Here is a 23693-nt window from a genome sequence, read left to right on the forward strand (position 1 = left end):
GTTGCCAGCTCGACGCCCAACCTTAAAAGAAGGCACACTCATTCACACATGTCTTTCAGAACGCCACTCGACCCGTGGGGAGGACATGCAGACTCCACACAGAAGGCACTCCCCGCACACTAGCTGAGAATCGAATGGGAGACCCTCTTGCTGTGAGGTAACAATGCTTATTACCCTGACTGAGGACAGTAAATCAGCCTCTGTGATGCTGGTTCCAGTGGGCACTCCCCCCCCCCCCCTTTTTTTTTTTTTTTTTTTTTTAAATTTTATTACTGCTATTAATCCTTTCCTCCAAACCTTATTAGGTAATGTCTTCCATACTCATGTTTATCTTATCCCTCATCTGCCCGACTTCAACTGGCAGCCCACCCTATCCTGTGATTTTGTTCTTTTGATATTTTCTCTCTATTGTATCTCCTTGTAGTTTAACCATTCATCATTCTTCCCATATTTCCTCTTTTTTCCCAATTTGGTGGTGTATAAAGTTTGGTAATAATCCCTAAATATGTTTAACTTTTCTATTTCTAATCCTGTTCATTGCATGGTCCTCCACCCTTCTTAGCAATGACATTCCCCTCTCTACTTTTTGTTGTCTCAGTCTTGCTCACAGCGTCACAGTTTGTTGCAGTTCTTTACATACTGCACCCTGGACACATTCCCTGTATACTTCCTTCTTTTGCATTATTTTTTCTGCTAATTACTCTTCTTCTTCAGTTAGCCTTGACCTCTTAACTGCAGTTACCTTATTCTCTACTATCTTTATTTTCACTAAACCATCTTCCGTTTAGTCCTACTTTGCTCTGTTTGATTACATATCAGCTTATCTCACAGATTTTCTCTTCAATTTCCATGACTTCATTTAACATATCTTATAACCAGGTACAAAAGCTTGTACTATGTAATCAGTATACCAGAAATCTCCACAGCATCTTCCCCTTTGCTTCTGAAGCCAGGATTACCTCAGCCTGCACTTCTGCATGATCAGATTGCAGAAATGCTGCTGCTCCTCTTTACTTTACCATCTCTTTATGTTCGCCAGTTACATGTACTTTATCTACAACAGACCAGGTATCTCATTTAGGGCTATAGTATATGAAACCCAGATTATCGGATTCATTCCTTTTTCCCTGCTAACAACCTATAACTCCATGGCCTTCAATAATTTCTTCTTACATTTCTCTGTACCTCTTCTTTTTTTCTTCTCTTTTTTGTGACTTTTCTAGTATTTGCTTTTTTGCCGGCCAGGAATACTAAACTCAGTAAAGCCTTATTATGTTTAGGCAATTCAGATATAATATGCCAGCTCAAAATAATCATTTCCTTAGTTATAAGCCTTTTGTTCCACAAACATTTCTGTCAAAGTACTCTTTAGAGCGCTTTTAACATTTCCAACTAGTTACATTCCCAAACAATGTGTTCCTAACCCCAATTACTTATATCTTCTCCATCTCACCTTTAGCATTTGCTACTTACATGAGGAAATCACTTCCATGTAAAAATCCTAGACCTCCTGAACTTTGTTGTACACTTGGCAGCCTTACACATTTTTCTCATTACTGCCTTTTCATTCTCTTTGACCAACTTTTTGTACTGTCCAGATTCATTCTTATAGTTATCATGCAATACTTCAGTATGGACTAAGCACCCTTTTTTTAAATAGTAGTTTCTGTCCTAGACTCTGTTCCAGACTCAACTAAACTCTGTCAGAATTCCCCTATCCCTTTATCTTTGCATAGCCTCTGTTTTTAAACCCTGACAGGAAAGCCAGTCTTTAACCTGCAATTCAAACTTCTACTTAGCCTCATCCCAATTTGTTACCTTTCCTTCCAGAGTTATTTGCTCCCAATACTGGCCTCCTTTATTAACCTCCTCCAATAAATTTTATCCTCCTCTTGCATATTTTTACAAGACTACTACCAGGCCTACCTACTGTTAAAAAATCCTTTCTCTGTTCCTACATTGGCTTGTTCTTAGACTACTTTTTGCTATAAATACAAGAACAAAACAGTCATTAGCAAAACTAAAGATGGATCTAGAATGCATGTCCATTTTAAGAGTCAGTGCTGAAAGAATTAAGTTATATGAAATGGGAACTGATGATATTTGCAGACTTTCCCTAGTTGCTGGAGGATGTAATATCACACTGTGGACATACAAAAAAGAGTGGCTTTAAAACAGAGATCCACACACTACTTGGTTCCGATTACATTTTACAAAGGATCACTTTAAATGAGCGGTCAAACAGCATATCAGAAGATGAGGCTTGATACACCTACAGGACTCACCTTACTTTCAACAGTTTCATTTTTGACAATGTGCTTTCTGAGTCTCCCCAAAAGGTTGACCATCAGCCACAAGCTGCTAACAACAGAGAAAGGTTCTAATGGGTAAATTAGCAATTTCAGTTACTTGACGATCTCTTTGGCTGACCATGCTTTAACTCATCTAGAGGTTCCTATGAGGTCTAAGGAAACAGTGATTTTGGACATCCTTCCAAATAACACAGCTGAACTGCAGACCTATTTGGAAACAGAATGTATTCACCTGTGATCTAAGCATGAAAACTATTCAATACAGACACACTCTGTACCATGATGATACATGGAAACAAACAGATGAATATACACAAAGAACTTTTGATGCGTTATTTTAAAGAAAAACAAAAAGCTGCAGTACTCAAGCTGGACACATTACTGTTAAGGTGAACACTACCAGTGCTGACTCAAGTATTGTTTTAAATAAATGTCCATTAATGGTCAAGAAAAAAAAAGCAAACACCAAAAAAACACTGGGTTTACAAACCCAAGCACCAGCCAAAACAGCACCGCCAAGCCCCTCATAAAAACAGACCCTATAACAAATCAGTACAACCCCTTCTTCCTACCTTTTAAGGAAGATGGTCTACCCATTTTTCACTTAAATGCTTTGGATACCATATGGCAAGTGGATCACAGTTGAAGAGCCAACAGGCCAAACCATTAAATATTGTGCAAGTCCAATTCAGGTGTGTTATTCTAAGACAAAACATGATTCCCACTTGGCCTCACCTGAAATCCAAGAGCTAATGCACATTTTAAGCAGCACATCTACCTCTGACAGAATTTTACTCAAGATGCTTCCTCATGTCAAGAAAGGTCTATTGAGATTGAGGACCATCTTTGACCACACAAAACCTGAACAAGCTCTTCAAGGAAAAAAAACAAGTTAAAATGCTGTCACTACATGCTCCTCTCCTTTTTTTGATACAGAATACATTTCTAACTATGGTTGTCAAGTGTATTTGTTCACATGCTCTCACCCAGAACACTCATTAGTAATTCCTCAAACATCGTGGGAGATGCTCATTATCAATTAGCTTTCTTGCCATTTGGTCTTTTTACCATGCACATAGTATTCACAACATGCTTCTACCTGGTACTTAACCAACTTATACTTGAAGTACGCATTTATTAGGATTATCTAATTTAGGTAGCGTTTCTTCAGAGATTACACTGTACAGTTTAACAAAAGTCGCAGTCTTTCCATGAGCTATGTATTACCCTTAGCCTTAGTGTCCAAATATCAGACCTGCCCCCACCCCCCCTTCCCAGATCAATACTTTTAAACAAAATCATGCATACCAAATCTTCTACAATAATCCTTCAAGACAGGGTGCAACTGGTAATTGACATTTTCAACATGCTTCAAAATAGAGAGAGCTGACCACAGGGACATTTCTCAAGGCTCTAGGCAATGTGCTTTCCTGTAGTTTCATGACTCCCAATGGCAGAGATAAAAAATAAATGGTACTGTGAACAGATTTGAAATTAGTATTTTATATCTCCGGGGTTTACACTTCCAATGACATCAATGCCTATTGAAGAATTCCAATCAAGAAACAACCAGACTGCCATCAACCTGGATATACCTTATGCTTCTCCAGTTTATCACCGGAATATCATCACAGACTCCTCCAACTATGTTTGAGGAACTCATCTCCAGAATCTCAAAGTAAAAGACCTTTGGTCTCTAAGAGGCAACAAATAAATCAACCACAAAGAGATGCTACACTATACAGTTGGTTGTGCAGCTTTCACATCAACTCGGAGACAAGGGGACTCTAAAAACTGTTCTAGACAACACCATAGTGATGTGATACATCAATAAATACGGTGAAACTACTTCCATCCTCTCTGCAGACTCATTACAATAATCTGGGAAACAGGTAATTAAAATGAAATTGTCTCCAAGCCACTTCTACATTCCAGGAAAAGAAAAGACTCCAAGGGATCTGTGTAAGGTTGAAAAAAGACAACTCTAATTCTCAGGCCTCCATACTGATCAAAACAAACAAGCCAACACATCTCTAACACAGATGTTTATGGCTCAACCACTGACTTGGTGTCTTCACAGCAAGTTGCTGACACAACATACAGGTAAAGCTCTGCATCCTGGAATCAAGTCTCTCAAGCATGACAACTTAGAGTAGCTCAGGTTAATACTAGACAAACATTTTTGTTTGCTGCAGATGCATTACCTATTTTAAAAGGAGTCGATGGCTTGCCACCAGAAAAATCATACTACTTATGTAAATAAACCATATTTTACTAGTAGCGCAAAAATAAAGCAATAGATCTGGTTTCTACTTTAGCACCTCAGATTCTGCAGTATCTTACTTCATTATATAATTTTAATTTTGGCATTTCTTTTGTTTAAGTACATTCAACTGCCACATTTGCTTATTTATACACCTGATGTTTCTCAGATAACTACAAAACAGTTGTAAAGCATACTTCATTTGAGACTTCCAGTGCATTTTGCAGCTCCTACTGCCACTATTTGAATAATTCCAGTCCTCCTAAGGTAAAAACACAGTAAACAGTATCCCAAGTGCAATAATACAACAAATAAAAAAGGATAGCCACAAGAAGAGACAAGAAGTAATTCAAGATATCAACAGCAGTATAGAAAGGGAGGAGCTTTCAAAGCATACTTTCTAATAAGGGCAGGCAGGTTAAAATCAAGTTTAAAAAGCAGAGCAAGGAATAGCAGGGTGGGTGGTAAAATCAACAGCATGCAGTCAAACAGTGCTTGTAGTTTCTGCAGGCCCTGACTCTTACCAGAGCAGACAAGGCCAAAGATGATCCCTCTCAACCTCTTAGCGCAAGAAACCTAGAAAAGCCTGATATAATGGGGTACAAAGGCCCAAAACTAGGGACAGATTTTAAATATTGCTCTTATAAATTTATAAAGTTGCTAGATGTATTAAATTTTCTAAAGGATATGAAGTCTAAAACTCAAATGTATGATGTTATTTACTAATTTAATTTCTCAGATCATCAAAGTGATTTGCCAGAAAAAAAATAATTTTTGAGGAACAGACTGAAATTTTGAGGCAAAAATCTTGACAGTCTTTTTTTTTTTTGGTATGCCAAAAGATATACTCTGCATAATTTAAGTATCACTCAGGAAACAAACTGGCCAATGAATAAAATGTGAAGCCTAGGAAATTTTAAGTGTCTATCTGCCACATGGAACAAATACACCAGGCCAAACAGAATTCTCAAAACAAAAAAATGAAATGAAACAGGTAATACAGAGTATTTGTTCATATGCTCTCACCCAAGGAATATTGTAGAAAGTTGTAAAGACCGTCTTCAGGGTTAAAAAAGTAGAGCACTTAATCTGATACAATACAGCATTCAACCACCCAGTAGACCCAACTTTGGCCCTTCACTTAAGTATCTTACTTTTGGTAATATGGAATGAACATTTCAATTTCTTCTTTTTCATACTGTGCAACAGTGTCAACTGTCTTAGTAATAGAAAATGGCAGAATGTGCCTAGTCTCAAAAAAAAAAAGTCGAAACCTTTTGAAAACCCACAGGGAAACAATGACAGCCTCCTGCACACACCACCAGTATACAATCAGTAAATCTTTGTTTCCCCTTGCTTGCTGACCATCACCCTAGCAGCCATAATTTTAACCCCTTTGAGCCCTAAAAGTATTTATTTTGTACACGCACAGCAATGCTTAACGTGCGAGTTTGGGTGTGTGTGAGTGCATGCACTCAGTGTTTTGAGGGATGTAACTTCTGCAAGTGACATACCCACTTGCAAACAGATTTTAGTGATGTCTCCAGTCTCCATGAGGGATGTATAAAAGTATGTACACCCTCACACATGTATCTCCAACACTGCCCTGCTATAAGCAAGCAATTAATGTCATGCCACTCTATTCACTCCCCAACTGGCTCTTTCAGTGTCTGGGTTACTAAGTGAAATTAGGTCATCTAGGACAAAGTTAGGACTTCATCCTCTGAGCCACAAAACCAGCAACACTGTCAGTAAAACGTAAATTTCAGAACAAAGAGAAAGGGAAAACACTAAGACATGATGTATCCCTTATGGTAAACTTTAGCACAACTTTAACCTCATGCATTTTAAGATCCACATACTCTCACAGTCTCCAATACCTGATGTGCCCACGAATATTTAAGATCTTATGACAAAGACAGGTCGTTTTCCCTTCAGTTCAATATCTCACCTTACGATATGGTATCAGTGCTTTATAATGCAAGCAGTACGCAAAAGTGTATCTATTTACAACACAAGAAATACCTTTTAAACTACTGTAAAATGACCTATGGTCTAAGGAATGTAGATGTCACTGTTTGACAAATGTCATGAACATCAGACAATCTTGAAAAGACTCAAAAATGTAGTAAAGATATAAATACAGTTTACTTGTACCTGTATCTATAATATCTGCCCTTATACTTTGATGATTTGAAAAGCCATTGTGGTGAATAGAAACCTCAAAGATTTATGCCATTGGGCATTTCTACGTACCACAAAATTTGACAAAAGATCCTGACAGCTGTTGAAAAAGATGTTTTATAAAGCAAACAGCAACAAAAGGATCTATACTCCAAAGCGACTGACACATTCAGTTTGAAAGAAAAAAAAATAAGTATTAACTATTAGAATTACTGCAGCAGTCAGATTCTACTCTCTGTTTCAACAGCTTAAATAACTTGCTTTTTACCAGCTAGCACTATGATGCAGGGCAGGAAGTCTCAACTGCCAATGACCTCAATTCACGCACCAAGCCAAATATCAGAAGTTAACTGGGAGGTATTATTTAAGGAGGATAAAACAGCCAAAAGCCAGATACCTCAGCAGCAGGATTTAAGGAAGTCAGAAGCAAGTTTACTTGCCAGAAAAAAATGGGTTAGTCCATTCTGGATCAATAAGCTTCAATCGGACTAGTCCGATTGTGTGTGTGTGTGTGTGTGTGTGTGTGGGGGGGGGGGGGTCTCAGCACTAACCTCTTGGCTTCCAGAAAGCATGTTGCATAGAAGAGGAATGGACAAAAAAAAACGCCTCAATTCCTGCAGCATGACAACCCTCTGAATTACATTTCTCACTTTCAACTGCCCAAAAAATAAGCACTCCATGTAAATCTCCAAGGAAAGATATTTTCAAATGGACAGCAAGGAAAGCAACAGAGTCAGAATTCTTAGAGGGAACGAAATATTTAAAAGGAGTTACAAGAACCAAAATTGGAAACAAGCTTCATTTATTAAAGTAATTGACTGTGTAGCTGACAGTTTCCTACTTCTATAACACTGCCATTCAGAATTGTCTTTGGAGAAGCAGTGTACTTACTACCTTTCAGTATAACAGTCTGCCATAAAATCAGTATTCATTGTTAGTCTCACATTTACCACTCCCCACCTGAAAAAGTTTGTCGCCGCTTGGAGGGGAAGTTGCAGCTGGAGTGTAGGTGGGCTCCATCCTTGTAAATTCATCAGCAAAGTTACGGACATCCAGTTCGTTATTGATCTCGGGTTTAAATGGTGCAGATATTTTCTTTTCTGCCAAGTCTTTCCAATTTAGTCCCTGTAACAAATGAAATACCACAAATGTGAGTCATAAAACTAAATTGCAGATTCTCTATTCATTCCAATACTGTTAAGATTGCAAAGCAGTCAGTTATGGAATGCTGTCCTGAAGGGTGCATCCTTCTTTTGTTTTTCTACATAAGCACTTGATTTTGAGATTCTTAAAATACGGCCTGCCCCAAAACTAGGGAGAAAGTACAGTTGTGTACACTTACCATAAATGTAAATGTTCAAGTGTATTCACTGTTGCAGTCCTTACTTATGGGTTATCCAGCCCCCGGTAGCCCTCGATCGGCCCAAGTACCAAAGGTAAAGGGATATGACGTTGGTTACACTGGACTTCAATCTCCCTAATACAAAAGGAGGCAGCCAATGTAACTTCCTCAGTCTTTCTTGCCACAAATGTCAGGAGCCCCCAAAAAACACAAGGCTTTAGAGAAACAAATAATCCTTGGTAAAACAAACCAAATAAAGTCTGCACCTTAGGAAAAGAGAGCAGAGGAAAACCAAAACAGGGGGAAAGAGGGAGGGAAACCAGGACTGCAACAGTGAATGCACTCAAACATCTACATTTATGGTAAGTGCACAACTGTATTATGTTCGTGTTTCACTGCTGCAGTCCTAACAAATGGGTTGATTACCAAAGCCCAGGGAAGAGGGTGGAGGCAACAAAGCAATCATGGATTGGAAAGGATCCTCTGCAGAACAGCAGTGGCAAACCCTGCCCTGGATCTAGAAAACAAAGGCAAATTATAGTGCTTTGTAAAAGTATGTACAGAAGACCATGTGGCAGCCTCTAAAATATCTTTAGTAGGGACACCCCTTAAAAAGGCTGCAGAAGTAGAGGCTGCTCCTGTGGAGTGGGTCCTCACACCCTGAGGAGGAACCTTGCCATGAAAGGAATAACAGAAAGAAATACAATGTGCAATCCATTTAGAAATGGTTTGCTTAGAAATAGCTTTGCCCTGAGCTCCCAACTGACAAATAACTGAGATGATTTCCGGTCCGTAGTCTTATCCAGGTAAAACCTGAGCTGTCTGTGTACATCAAGAGAATGCAGGATCCTTTCCCCTCTATTTTGAGGATTAGGAAAGGTAGGAAGGAAGGTGAATGGACTGTTAAGAGTCAAGCTAGAAACCACCTTAGGCATAAAAGGATTAGTCCTTAGGGAGACCCGATCTGCATGGAATATGAGAAAAGGCTCCACAACCATCAAAGCCTGCAGTTCTGAAACTCTCCTTGCTGAAGATATAATTGAGAGGAATGCAGTTTTCCAAGAGAGAAACTTTAAAGCTGCGGTGGCAACTGGCTAAAAAGAAGGAAGAGTGAGCTTTTCCAACGCAAAATTAAGGTCCCAGGCTGGAGTAGGGGCCCTTCAGGGAGTTTTTAAGTTGCTAGCACCTCTGAGAAACATTTTCATCACGGGATGAGAGAAAATGGGCTGCTCAAAAGAACTGTAAGCAGAAATAGCTGAAGCATGAATCTTGATAGAAGAAAAGTAAAGTCCACTTTGGAGAAACTCAGCCAAATATTCCAAGATCAGAGGAAGAGTAGGCTGATAAGATTCTCCTTTAGCTTGCATCCAACAAGAGAATCTTTCCCATTTGCCAGCATAGGACTTCCTAGTGCTAGGCCTCCTGGCCTCCAGAAGTACATCAACCACCTGCTGGTAAAGGGAAGTAGTAGTACACGGATTCATACAATAAGCCAAGCTGCCAAATGGAGAGTCTGAAGATGAGGGTGCAGAATCTTTCCCCCCTTCTGAACCAAAAGATCTGGTTTCAGAGGAAGATGCCATGGAGGAAGCTGGGATAGACTGCGAAGCAGAGGATATCAATGTTGCCTGGGCCAGTCTGGAGTTATGAGAATGGTCCTTGGTCTTTCATCCCTGATCTTCAACAACACTCTTGGAAGAAGAGGAAGAAGAGGGAAGGCATAAACTGAAAGTAGTGCTCAAGGGAAAGACAGAGCATCCACTTTCCAGGCTTTGCTGTGATGCTGTCTGGTGCAGAAAGTGGTTGACCGGGGAGGAGAAAAGGTCCACCTGCGGAGTGCCCCAGCGCGGATTGATTTTATAAAAGACTGCTCTGTTCAGTTGCCACTCGTGATGATCCAAGGTTCATCTGCTCAACTGGTCTGCAAAAACATTGAGCCTCCCTGGAAGAAACTGAGCTAGAAGATGTATGCCCAAAGAAGCTGCCGTGGTCCATGGAATCATGCTCTGCCTGCACAGAGGGTAAGAATGAGTCCCTCCCTGTTTGTTGATGTACCACATGACTGTGGTGTCGTCTGTTCTTACCAGCAAAGTTCCAGGACAAAGAAGATGCTTGAAAGCCAGTAAGGTCTAGTGAACTGCTATTAATTCCTTCAGGTTTATGTGCAAGTGCCTCTGCTGGGCAAAAAAAGCTTCTGCTTCAGGCTCCGCAGCAAAGAAGACTGAGGAAGTGATGTTGGCTGCCTCCTTTTGTATTGGGGACCAATGGCAGCCGACGTCATATCCCTTTACCTTCCGTACTCAGGCCGATTGAGGGCTACCAGGGGCCGGATAACCCATAAGTAAGGACTGCAACAGTGACATGTGAGGGATTATTATTGTAAACTTAAAACTTATAGTTTTGTCTTAAATGTTAAGCACAGGAAAAACAGTTCAATCACTGGTACATGAGGACATTTCTCAAATAATGCAGGTATTATGTATTTATTTGTTTGCTTTTTAAGCAAGGTACAAGCAGTGGTCTCAAATGACCATTTTCAGGCTCAGCTCAGGATGTACAAGCAATGTAAAGAATATAATGATATAAATGTATACAATGCTAAAAGCATAAAGAATATTATGACTATAGCATAAAACTGAAAAATATTTCCAAGTAGTCAAAATGGAAAAATGCAGACAGGGTAGATTAATACAGGATATATATGTACAATCAGTTCAACAGATGGGAGAGAGCTTTACTACAGAAAATGTGTGCTAGGGGGAGGTCTTTTACAGACTAGAAGGAAAAGACAGGCAAGGAAAGAGAAAAGATGGGTGGCACATATATCTCAAATGTACAGATTTTCTCAGAACGCCCAGAGTTTTGCTCATACTTTTGGTCCACTTCACAAAATTATGTTTTTTCAAGGAAATCATTGGAAAATCATTGTAGACTGAAATTCAAATGTCTGTCATCATTTTCTGACTTCAGACTTCATACCCTTCAGAAAATTCATGCTAATGCAAAACCTTTTATTCTATCAACTTTCTAAGTTTATAAGAGCAATATTTAAAAATTGTCCCTATTTTTTGGGCCCTTGTCCCCCCCATTATTTATAACTTTGCCCAGATTTCTTGCTCCAAGAGGTTGAGAGGCATGGTGGCAGGCGAAGAGGTAACATGCAGATATAAACCACTGGTAGACCTGAATTAGTTGGGGTGAAACTGAAGGGAGTGATGGTTTTAGGTAAAACAGTTTATGATTTCTGACTACATCATATTAAATTTATAACTTCTTTATCAGATTTAAATGACTGAAACTGCCCATTTATGAAGTGTGGATCCACTGCTCATCTGACTCCAGTTACAATACCCGAAAAGAATACATTTCTTGGGTCTTCAGATACTTTTCTTTCAAAACAACTGCAGTTAATATTTCTACTAGTTACCAACACCTGTGACATTTCTTTGCATCCCACAGCCTGACCCTGTGGCACACAGGGACAGAGACCTAAGTTTGACTGGTTTAGGCACTAGAAGAGAGTGTAGGAGCGAGTGACCTACACTAGCTACCCATCCTGGGGGGTGTATTTGGTGGCCTTGGTCAGCAGATATGCTTCCTTGCAGAATGTGGTTTGCATGACACCAGCAGCTGACAGGACTGGGAGAAGTTGGGTAGGCGATCTCAAGAAAGTGACTGTAGTACTCATGGTGTGTGTTTGTGGCAGCACACCCATACTGGGGAAGGGCACAGGCAGGATTCCCCACAGTGATGCTGGTGTCCACATAAGTCAACAGGAGTAGGGTTAGATCCATAACAGAAAGAACTCTCATGGCTGCCTTTGTGACAGACGTACCATAGATTGCTCTCTCACAAAAGGATAAGGGAACAAACTGGCAGTGGTGGTGGTCAACTGGCTGGAAGGCACAGGGGGTCAGAAAAATTACCTGTGAGGATTTTTTTGTACCTTCACAATGATAAACAAGTCTGACTGAAAGTACTCTGTTCCTACAAAACAGGTTGCTGCTTTTTTTTTATCTTTATTATTATAAACATTCTTAATTACCTAGATTGTGTCTATATTTGAGTCCCTGATAAGACTTGGTAGTAAGAATAGTGAATGGCTGATCAGTCAGTAAGGACATCTATGACCATCTACAGAAATACTTTTTTTTCGCTGGTTATTGAAGAGGGTGCTTTTAGAGAGTCTGACCTTTGTCATACTCTTATCAGTAGTTATGGAAAAGGTTAATGGGACTTCCAGGAATGAAAAGAAGCACAAGACAGATATTAAAATATAACACAAAAAACAAAAAAAGCTCATGTTGCTGGTTGATCACCAGAAGGAACTCTAACAGATTAATGATCAGGGCAGAAGTGACTGAGGAGTGGAGGAATACAAGTGCAGCACCGTTCCAGGAGGAGGAAGGAAGCAGGAAAAATCTAATCAACTACTGGTCTGTCAGCCTAATAGCAACAACAGGGAAAGTCAGAAAGAAAACACTTAGCAAGGACAGGCTGCTTTTCATACAGCAAATCAATCTCTTGGCCAACAGAGACAGGTTTACATCGGACAACGCTCAGTCATACCTTACCCATCTTGATTCTAGGAGAATCTGACAGGATAGTCTCAGTAGTTGTGGTCTGGCTGGACTTCACCAAGGCAGCCTTTGTTTCAGTCCCACACAAATCTAGGACTATGTATGTGACTATGAGAAGACATACATGAAGATTCTGACTGTGCATAATGGTATGATCCTGATCTACATCAATACCATGGGTCTTCCTCACTGATAGCTAGCTTTATGGTACCATTTTAAGGCAGCCTTTGGGTCAGGCCCACACAAGGACACACCAGATGAGAAGATATGCATTAGAATCCCACCTGCATACAATGAGGTGATCCTGATCACTACACGGGTCTTGATTTTTGATGGCCAGTTTTGTGGTACCATTTCATTTCTCTTGTCAGGTTATCACACTGTGGGTTGAATGGTCATAACCTATAATAGTGAACAGCTAAAACTGTATTTTATAACAGCAACCAGAGAAAACTGTATTTTACACAGTTTTTTAATCAATTAAGTTTTAACATTAAATTTGTGTCATGCTTTGCTTGAGCCACAACTATCACTCATACACTAATGTCTCATGAGTTTAAATATACAGAGTATCTTAATATAATTTGTGCATTTCTACTTATTTTTATTTAACTGGGAACTTTTCTTTTTCTTTCCAGCGGAGGCTCTGGGAGTAATTCTCCACATTAAGTATAAGAAAGCTACATTATATAGTCCACAGCATGCAGATGTTTTTACATAGAATTATACTCGCACAATGAAACTGTGAAACACCCGATACAAACAGTCTGATGAATTACAACAAACCAGTAAGATAATGTTGTAACTTATGAACTGTCAGTTTTGGTTGGTTTTGGCATGTTTGCCTCAACTAAGTTATCTTTTTTTTTTTTTTTTTTTTTTTTTTTTTGAGTCGGAACCAAAAAAAATTAGCATGGACAGTCAGCTGAAAGAGGAATCAGTACACAGTTTGGTGTACATGTTGGTCTCTTAAAGGAGATACTAAGCATAGGACATTGTTATAGAAGTAGTTAAATCCATCCATCCATAACACCTTTCCCATTTTTGCATATGGGGTCAGGATGACACTAACTGTGACAATAATCTACAGCCAGGGCACACACCACAAGGTGGCCAGCCCAGCCTACCATGACTGTTCTTCCACACCACATATTCACATGCACACACACCTATAGAACAGAAAAGTTTGCAGAGTGCAACAGCAGTGCAAAGGATTACTTAATTAGAAGTTATGTACTTACCATAACGTTCCATCTGAGTAGGTGTATTCATTTGTCTGCAACCTGTGGGTTATGGATCCGATATCGGATCCGAACCGGCATGGTTTTTCAGCTATGGATCCGAGCTCTCAGCTCCTCCCCTCACCCATAATGCCCTGCTCTCCCTACATGACCTCAGATCAAGTTTGCCATAAATCAAAATACCCTAGAAGGGTAACACGTAATATGCAGGAAACTGACAAGGCCAGGGGGATAGGAGGGCGGGATGGTTGCAGACAAATGAATACACCTACTCAGATGGAACGTTATGGTAAGTACATAACTTCTAAATCTGAAGTAGGAGATTCATTTGTCTGCAACCTGTGGGACAGAGTCCCCAGCTACCTGAATCTTGGGCGGCCGTCATGGAAGGATATTCCGGAGCACCATGAGCCAAAGGATGCCCTACCTCTAGATGTAATATCCAACTTGTAGTGGGAAATAAAGGTATGAGATGAAGCCCAAGTGGCTGCTGAACAAATATTATCCAGAGGAATCCTAGCTTTAAAGGCCGCTGAGGTAGAAACTGACCGGGTTGAATGGGCATGTACTCCCTCCGGTGCGGGCCTCCCAGAAGCTTGATAAGCCAATAAGATGCACTGCGAAATCCAGCGTGATAAGGAGACTTTGGAAATTGGTCTACCCAAATTGAATTTAGCAAAGGAAATAAACAACTGGTCGGATTGCCTATGACCAGCTGTCCTGTTCAGATAAAATCGAAGTTGCCTGTGAACATCTAAGGAATGTAGCTTGTATTTACCTTTGTTTTGATATTTAAGAAAGAAAACAGGGACGTTAATGGATTGATTAATATTTGCTTCTGAAGCTACCTTAGGAAGAAAGGACGGGTTGGTCCAGAGGTATACACGGTCCGGATGAAAGACCAAGTAAGGAGGCTTGCTGGTTAAGGCTTGAAGTTCTGAAACTCTCTTGGCCGAAGTAATGGCTACTAAAAAGGCCGTCTTGAAAGATAAAAATTTTAGATCTACCATGGCCGCAGGTTCGAAGGGAGGAGCGGTCAAGGCCTGCAGAACCAAAGAAAGGTCCCATGGAGGAACCACTTGCTTTACAGGGGGTCTAAGAAGAAAAGTACCTTTTAGGAAGATTTTACACAATTTGGCAGACATCAGTGGACCGGAGTCATGACCAATATGATAGTGATAAATTGCCGCAAGTTGTACTTTGACCGTGGAACTGCTGGCACCATCATTAACAAGAGTGGTTAGGAAGTCAAGCACCAGAGGAAGGGGAACTGTGAAAGGGTCTAGACCTTGCCGCTCCGCCCAAATGGAGAACCGTTTCCACTTGCTGCGGTAAACTTTCCTGGTAGATGGTTTATGAGCCGCTACCAGGATGACCTTAATGGAAGATGAAATACCGGGAGTCCTGATTAGGAGTGGAACTGGAGCAGCCAAGCAGTTAGCTTCAGGTTGTCCAGATTCGGGGTTGATAGATGGGACGGGTGAGATATCAGATCCGGAATGGGATCTAGAATCCAAGGTGGATTCACCGAGTGAGACCTTAGGAAAGGGAACCAGATCTGTCGAGGCCAGAATGGGGCAATGAGAATCATTCTGCACCCCAACCAAGAGGCTTTCTGAAGAACTTGGAGCATCAGAGGCAAAGGAGGGTAAGCGTAAAGAAGACCGGGGGGCCAAGCATGCACCAGAGCATCTCTTGGGGTATCTCCGGGAGGAGGGATTAGAGCGAAAAAACTGTCGCACTTGGTGTTTGAGGGTGACGCAAAAAGATCGCAACAAGGAGTTCCCCACAGTGCGAAGATGCATTTCACTACTTGAGCATTGAGAGACCACTCGTAAGGGGAGAGAATGGTGCGACTGAGCTTGTCCACAAGGATGTTGGACCGACCCGGAACATGCATTGCGATGAGAAAGCGGTTGGTGGAGATTGCCCATTCCCACACTCTCATGGCTTCTCGACAAAGAGGGTAAGACCTGGTTCCCCCCTGTTTGTTGATGTACCAGATGACAGACATGTTGTCCGACTGAATCGCAATAGTTCCCAAGGGAAGAAAGGCCTGTAGTGCTTGCAACGCTAAGAGCATTGCTCTCATCTCTAGAACATTGATATGCAGTAAGGTCTCTGAATTGTTCCACGTGCCTTGGACCGTCCGGCCTGCAAAATGCCCCCCCCCCCCACCCGAGGCGGGAGGCGTTCGTGGTCACCGTGGCGAGAGGGGGAGAAGCACAAAAGGGGCGGCCTCCGTGGAGATCCTGTGAGTGGAGCCACCACAAGAGGGACCGCTTGCAAGCCTTGCTGATCGCAATGGGATGATGCATAGGAAGAGCAAGATAAGACCACTGAACTAGGAGTGTCCATTGAAGGACCCGCATATTGTACCTGGCGAGAGGTAGAAGAGCCATCGCTGCTGCCATGGACCCTAGAGCTCTCAGGACCAATTCCGCCGGAACTGAGCTGGAGTGGAGGATGGCCCGCACCTGGAGCCGTAGATTCTGAACTCTGTCCGCAGTGAGGAAGACTCTTAACTGTCTCGTGTCTAACCTGGCACCTATAAAATCTATGAATTGCGTAGGGGCTAGGTTGGATTTTTCTGTATTTATTGTGATGCCCACGCGGGGAGCTAGATGGAGAAAGGAGTCTCGCGCCAATAATAGTAGATGCCTTGTTGGGGCGGTAAGGAGCCAGTCGTCCAGGTATGGGAAGACCTGTACCCCCTGAAGCCTCAGGTGGGCTGCTACCACTGCTAATACTTTGGTGAACACTCTGGGGGCTGTAGTGAGACCAAAGGGAAGGACCCTGAAATGGTAGTGACTGGCTCCCAGCCGGAAGCGAAGAAACCTCCTGGAGCGTCTGTCCATTCGAATGTGGTAGTACGCATCCTTGAGGTCTATAGAGCACATCCAGTGATTTTCTCCCAGAAGGGGGAGAATGGACTGCAAGGTAACCATTCGGAACTTCTCCTTGGGAACTGCCAGGTTTAAGAGTGACAGGTCTAATATTGGTCTTAGGTCCCCCGTCTTTTTTGGCACTAAAAAGAACCTGGAGTAGAACCCTGATCCGATCTGGTCTGGGGGGACGGGCTGGATGGCTCTTTTCTTCAGCAGATCGCCAATTTCTGCCAAAGCGGCCTCCCACTGACCGGGTGGAACCTTGGGGAGGGACTTTAATTTTGGGATGTGATGAAATGGAATGAGGTATCCTCTGGATATGATGCGGAGGACCCAGCGGTCTGATGTTATGGACTCCCATGCCGCTAGGTGCTCGAACGCCCCGACTGCCTCCAGAGTGGAGCAGCCGGGCAACCCTTCAGGGCTGCTGCGCGGGCCGTTCAGAGAAAGGTTCTCTGGACCCGAAGTTCCTGGGAGCCCCTCTGCCCCTGGGGCGGCGTCCTCCCTGTCCTCCTCTGCCACGGAAGGACTGGTTGTCCGGAGCGGGTTGGGACTGCTGCGACTTCCGGAACCACATCTTCTTTTGGCCCTTTTGGTTCCTAGAATAGGACCTCTGGGGCACAGAGAAGCGGATTCCGACGGCAGACAGCGTCTTCCCGTCCTTCTCGCTCTGGGTCAAAGTATCGCGAACAGTTTTGCCAAAAAGGGCAGAACCATCGAAGGGGGCATTCGCGAATGACACCTTGAAGGGCTCCGTGAAATCGCAATGGTGGAGCCAGGCCTGTCGTCTAGTAATGAGGCCTACCCCTGCAGCTCTAGCGGCTCCCTCCGTAGCATGGGACAGTAACCGCATAGAGGAATTAGTCACGGACCTGAGAGTGGCCATACGGGTGGAGTGCAACAGTTTGTCCTCCTCTGACATGGACTCTGGGGGGGATGCAGCGTATTCCTTGATAAGATCGCGCTGCATCCTGATCACATGTGCCAAGTAGTTGAGCGCCCTCACTGAGAAGGTCGCTGAACTAAACATTCGCTTCCCCAAGCGGTCCATCATCCGAGACTCCTTGCTCGGAGGATGGACTGAGGGACTCTCCTGGGCGAGTTCCCTCTTGGTGGCTGCAGCCATCAACATGGCATCTACCGGAGGCCCCTTGTTCCAGTGGGCATGGTCTGCCGGTGGACTAAGGATGCGGTCTGGCCTTTTGGGGATTGGCTCCACGGTGTCCGGTTCCTTCCACGCCCTGGTGGTAATTAGGTCCACCAGGGGGTCTGCAGGAGGGGACACCCAAGAGGTAGACAGGCCCGCTTCAAATGCCTCCAAGAACACGGACTCGTCCGAGGAAGACTTGGGGGCAGACCACCCCCCCCTTATGCGAAGCATTTCTATGATGTCTCCAAAGGAGACATCCTCGGGGGATGATCTTGGGGAGCCTTCCCCTTCCTCCAAATCCGTGTCTTCTGTGAGAGACTCGGGGGAGTCTATGTGCCTCCTTTTACACGTATGCTTGCGAGGTGCATCCTCGGGGGGGCTGCCCAAGGAACCCTCGCAAGCGGTGTCCTGTTCCAATGGAACAACTTGGGGCAATGGAGCGGGCTGTCCCAGTGGCCGGATGGTGGAAGCCTGACCCAGTGCAGATGGAGCGCGGGAAGGAGCCGAAGCAAGTGCCGGGGGTCCGGAAACCCTCAACAGGGCCCTCTCCACTACATCAAATGCCGAGGGGGAGCCAACCTCGACCAAAGGATCCGATAATCAGCTCCCCCTCGGATCCGAAGAGTGGATCAGAACCGGCCCCGAGGCACTCGGATCCGAGGGGGCAGTGCGCTCCGACACTGACGGTGCCGAAGGAGCACTAATCCCCCCGGATCCAAAGCTCGGATCCAGGCTCCGAGAGGTCGGATCCGAAGCACTCGAGGGTAGGGTCGGATCCGAAGTACCCAGTACTATCGGCGCCGACCCACCCCCGGCTCCGAAGCTGCTCGGCTCCAATCGCTCCGAACCCAGGTAGCGGGTCGGAGAAGGAGTTTTAGGTTTGAAAAAAGGGGTCGAGCTCCCCCCCAGAGGGGGGGGGGAGGCAGGAGCACTCCCATCTGCATCTGGGCCTGGATGAACCTTCTCATCATCCGGTCCAGATCAGCGTCAGATAAACTATATGTAGATCTCGACGAGGCTACCAAGGTAGGCCTTGAGTGCCTCCTCGATAGCCTCAACGGAGATCGGGTCTCCTCCTCCTCAGGTCCCGGTGAGAAGCAGGCCGGAGACCGGAGCCGAGGAGGGGGAGAACTGGTAGACAAGGAGGCCGGAGGAGAAGCCCGCTTGGCAGGCGGGGCCGAAACAGAGGTCTCGGCCCGCCGCTTGTGGTGCTTCTCTCTCCGGTCCTTTTTCCTTGCTTCCCTCTCCTCCAAACCACTAGAGGGAGGTTGAGTCCCAGGTGGAGGAGGGGGAGCAGGAGAGGAGGGGAACCGAAGACACGGTACCCCCCGAAGGAGCGGTAGCGAGCCGTCCGGGGCAGAAGTCCCGCCAGGACCAGCTTCGACCTCCGCTCCTTCAATGCCCTGGGGTTGAACCCTGCACAAATGGAACATCCAGAAGTGAGGTGTTCAACTCCAAGGCATCGAACGCACCGAGTGCGGCCATCAGCAGGAGAAAGCTTATGGCCACACTCGGAGCACTTCGAGAAGAAAGCCTTAGGGGCTTCAGACATACTAAGGTTTTTTTTTTTTTTTTTTAAATAATAAGTGCTAACTAGCCGCAAGAAAAAAAACACAGGCCCAAACACACACTACGCACCAGCGAGGGGAGGGAATAAAAGTTAAAGTTATCAAAAACTTTAAATTTTAAACTTAAAAGATAGGGAACCTAACACTTCCACACAAAACTGACTAAAAATTTTAGAATTAAATGCTGTAAATATAACAATAAACACTTAGCTGAAGAGCTCTAAAAATCCAGTCTGGTCACCAGCGAGGCAAACTAGATCTGAGGTCATGTAGGGAGAGCAGGGCATTATGGGTGAGGGGAGGAGCTGAGAGCTCGGATCCATAGCTGGAAAACCATGCCGGTTCAGATCCGATATCGGATCCATAACCCACAGGTTGCAGACAAATGAATCTCCTACTTCAGATCTATGGTTATAACGTGGTGATAATGATGTTTAAGTGATGAAAGTAGTTTGGAGTCAGTGCAAGGAAGAAAAGGATGGTAGTGCTTGCTTACAGTAAATTTGCTTCCTTGTCATACATCCTGAAAGGACATTTTCACGCTTGCTAGCAAAATGTTTAATTTGTTTCCATCTCTCCCTCTCCTTTAGGAGGAGTCCCTTAGTTTTTAGATAGTTAGAGTATAATGAATTGCCATAATGATATGATTTTTGTACACATATCTGGTTTTAATTTTGTGATCCAAGTGGCCTTTTATGGTTGTATATTCGTACGAGGTTTGAAACTGTGTGACATTTATTTGCTTTGTGAAATATATTGTGCATTATTTTCCACTGAGCAACAGTCAAGATACTTTTGAGTTCTAGCAAACCTACTCCGTATAGTGCTATATGGTGATATTTTCTACTAACAAGGCTTGTAGCAAATCTGCTTATTTTGTTATACACATATTTTAGTTACTTTGGATTGTGTTTTTTGGATACTTTGGATACTTAGAACAACTGAAACAAAGTAAAGTTGGGAGTAAGAATGTTGGAGCTATGGGAAATAGTGTTGGGCTATGGGAAATCGTGTTGGGCTATGGGAAATCGTGTTGGGCTATGGGAAATCGTGTTGGGCTATGGGAAATCGTGTTGGGCTATGGGAAATCGTGTTGAGCAATGGGAAATAGTGTTGAGCAATGGGAAATAGTGTTGAGCAATGGGAAATAGTGTTGAGCAATGGGAAATAGTGTTGAGCAATGGGAAATAGTGTTGAGCAATGGGAAATAGTGTTGAGCAATGGGAAATAGTGTTGCGCTTACAAAATGTGGCTTTACTTTAGACAATATACTCAGCCTCTAATTTTTTTTTTTTTTTTTTTTGCTATGATACAGGGCATGTGTTAATCAGATTTTCCCATCTGATCTACAATTACACCAGCTAGCTTAGTAATGACATATACCTCCTATAGGAGTGTAGTTAGGGAATTTGCAGGAGTTTGACTTCTACTAGAGATGACTAGTATTTTAATCTTTTTTGCATTTAAGAGCAACTGATGGTTAAATAACCATTGTTCTAGTTTACGGATGAGTTTTGTGTGATGGTTAAAAGAGGTTGCTAAGGTTCATCAGTGTAGCGTCACCTGCATTTTGCTTAACACTAGTTGGGCCAGTTATTTTATACATATCATTGATTAATACATTAAATAATAATGACCTAATATAGATCCTTGTAAAACTCCAGTGATAATGGGTTGAAGTGGAATAAGTGTTCTCTCATTGTAAGGGATGTAACTTTCAAACCCATTTAAAATGGTTTGCTCACATCAAGCATGGCTAACCTGGCAAATAGAAGATGGTGCAAAACAATGTCAAATGTTTTGAACAGATTTACAAAAAGACAGGCTACATACAAATTCTCTTTTCTTCCTCTGGTTCTTTTTCTTTTTTTCTGGAGTAAGCAGTGATGTTTCTGTACTACAATTTGAGTGAAAATATATGTTAATACCAGATATATTACACTTTATTTTATCAAATGACCTAATATTGGTTTATTAGTGCATTTTTCAAGTATCCCTGAGATGACAGATGACAGATATTGGTCTATAACTGCAGTAATCTGTTGAGATGCCACCTTTGCAGTGAGGACTATGTAACAATTTCCATATTACAGACATATTGTTCAATGACAGCCTTATCATCATTTATATTGGACAGAATATAACTTAAACTGTTGTGCAGAGGTATTCTGGAGATAAGATGTCAGAAGCTAGCAAAATTAATTTTAGTTTTTGTAGCAGTTTTCTTGATTTCATTAATGGGAAAAGGATGCAAAATAACTGTTCCATTTAAGTATTCTTGCATATCTGGTTTGTGAAATTGTGTTCAGCAGTTAATGACACACACACACACACATTACATATACATATATATATATTTGGGTCTAACTTTATTAACTCGAAAGTTCAAAAGTTTGAATGCATAAAGATAGACACAAATGCATCAAACTCTTAAACGTTCGAAAGTTAAAGAAAAAAATACACAGAAAAAAAATGTAGGCAGGTGGGGCAGGCCCCCTGCACCACCCATACCCCCTGCTACTTAAATTTACCAACTCCGAGATTGCACTATATTGAAGTAAACAGAAATCTCAACCTACGGAGATTTCCGTTTACAGTTTTCGACGGCTTGCACTTTCTATGAATATGGTTCAATCCATATGTATTTGCGGTTTTACGCTTTCGCGTAAATAAAGTAGACCTATATATATATATATATATATATATATATATATATATATATATATATATAAATAGGTATTCATTTTGCAGGCTATGTTGTAGTCAATATCTTGTGGCTCTGGATTAGGCTGGCATCGTTTTAATGGTTTTATTAGATAAATATTTTACTATAACTGTTTTGAAATGCATTGGTAGGAACATAGCATTTTAATAAAACACTGTCTTCTTGTTATTCACTATATCTGGCTAGTGTTGTTTTTGAGAGTTACAATCCTGTTTAATGGACAGAGTTTGATCAGACTGCCCTATTTTCCAGGCCTTGTTTGTAAGTGACTTTGCTAGTTTGCCAGTTGTAGCCATAATGCATGCTGGCTTTTTTTAACTTCTGCTTACTAGGATGGCTAGGAATGTTCTGCTGAAAAAACTGCACCATTTTCTTAAAGGGTGGAGTTTTTATAGGATTCCAGTAACAGTCTGAGTAATTTATTAAATTTTGATTCTTGGGAAAGTTTTTACTTCTGACCTACCTGAAAGGCTGCTGTATTTTTTATGTTGGATTTAATCCATATTGCGCATACCCACCATCAACCCCCCTAAGAAATTACATCAATGACAGCATACCCCTGACAGCAGACCCAGTAATAAGGAATTTGGGTACGCACGTAGACATTAACCTGGCTCTCAATCTACATGCGTCTAAGATAACAAGGAAATCATTCTATGTTACTGAACTTTTAAGAGAAGGCATGGCATTTACGTCCAAGCAAGTTATCATTTCAATGTATTTGGCCATTCTTAAGTCCATCATTGAGTACTCCTCCTTTGATATGTACCTGATCAGTCACTTGCAACAACTAGAATGCCCACAGAGGTTCCTCACAAAAAGAATACAGGGCATAAAAGATCACCTCAAAGTCCTATCATTATACTCCGTTTCCTACAGACTGGTGAGAGGTGATCTATGTCTAGCATCCTTGGATCCCATTTCTGATGGACCTTTTGTATATCTGAAAAATCAATAGCATCAGAATAACTTGCTCTATGGATTTAAACATTTCTTGTGACACAAACAGGAAATGATGGAGGGACAGCTGTGCATCTCAGAGAATTCCTCTTCTCTGGAACAGGCTTCCAACATCTATGTGAAGCACAGTTTTTTCCTAACCCAAATTCTAGAGAAACCTAGACCAGTATCTAATGGAAAGAGGCAGGCTGTAAATCTTGCCTCAACTTACATATACCCCTTAAAATAACCTGTAAGGCACATAAACTTGCAGGACCAACTGGGATGCTTGGCTAGGCTTATAAAAGCCCCACCTGTCATTAGCCTAGTATACATCTAAAAACCTAGGTTTGCTGTACAAGCCTTATACTTCTGGCCATAGCCTGCTTAATGCTACTGCATGCAACTCACTGCCTTTTAAATCTGCATGTGTTGAAAAGTAACATTCTACACCAATTGTCCTGTCAAAATACATTTTACAATCTTCCTACTAATGGGATT

General features: G+C 42.4%; 1 protein-coding gene across 1 annotated transcript in view; it reads right to left on the reverse strand.

The window, feature by feature from the left end:
- Positions 1-23693, reverse strand: part of RPS6KA4 (ribosomal protein S6 kinase A4) — a 785184-nt gene that overhangs the window by 199897 nt on the left and 561594 nt on the right. Inside the window, exon 9 of the mRNA XM_044075810.1 lies at positions 7720-7884. Coding sequence (XP_043931745.1) covers positions 7720-7884 — 165 coding nt within the window. The remainder of the gene's footprint in view (positions 1-7719; positions 7885-23693) is intronic.

The sequence above is a fragment of the Protopterus annectens genome, chromosome 6.part1, assembly GCF_019279795.1.
Source record: "Protopterus annectens isolate FY-2018-M chromosome 6.part1, PAN1.0, whole genome shotgun sequence".
NCBI lineage: Eukaryota > Metazoa > Chordata > Ceratodontiformes > Protopteridae > Protopterus > Protopterus annectens.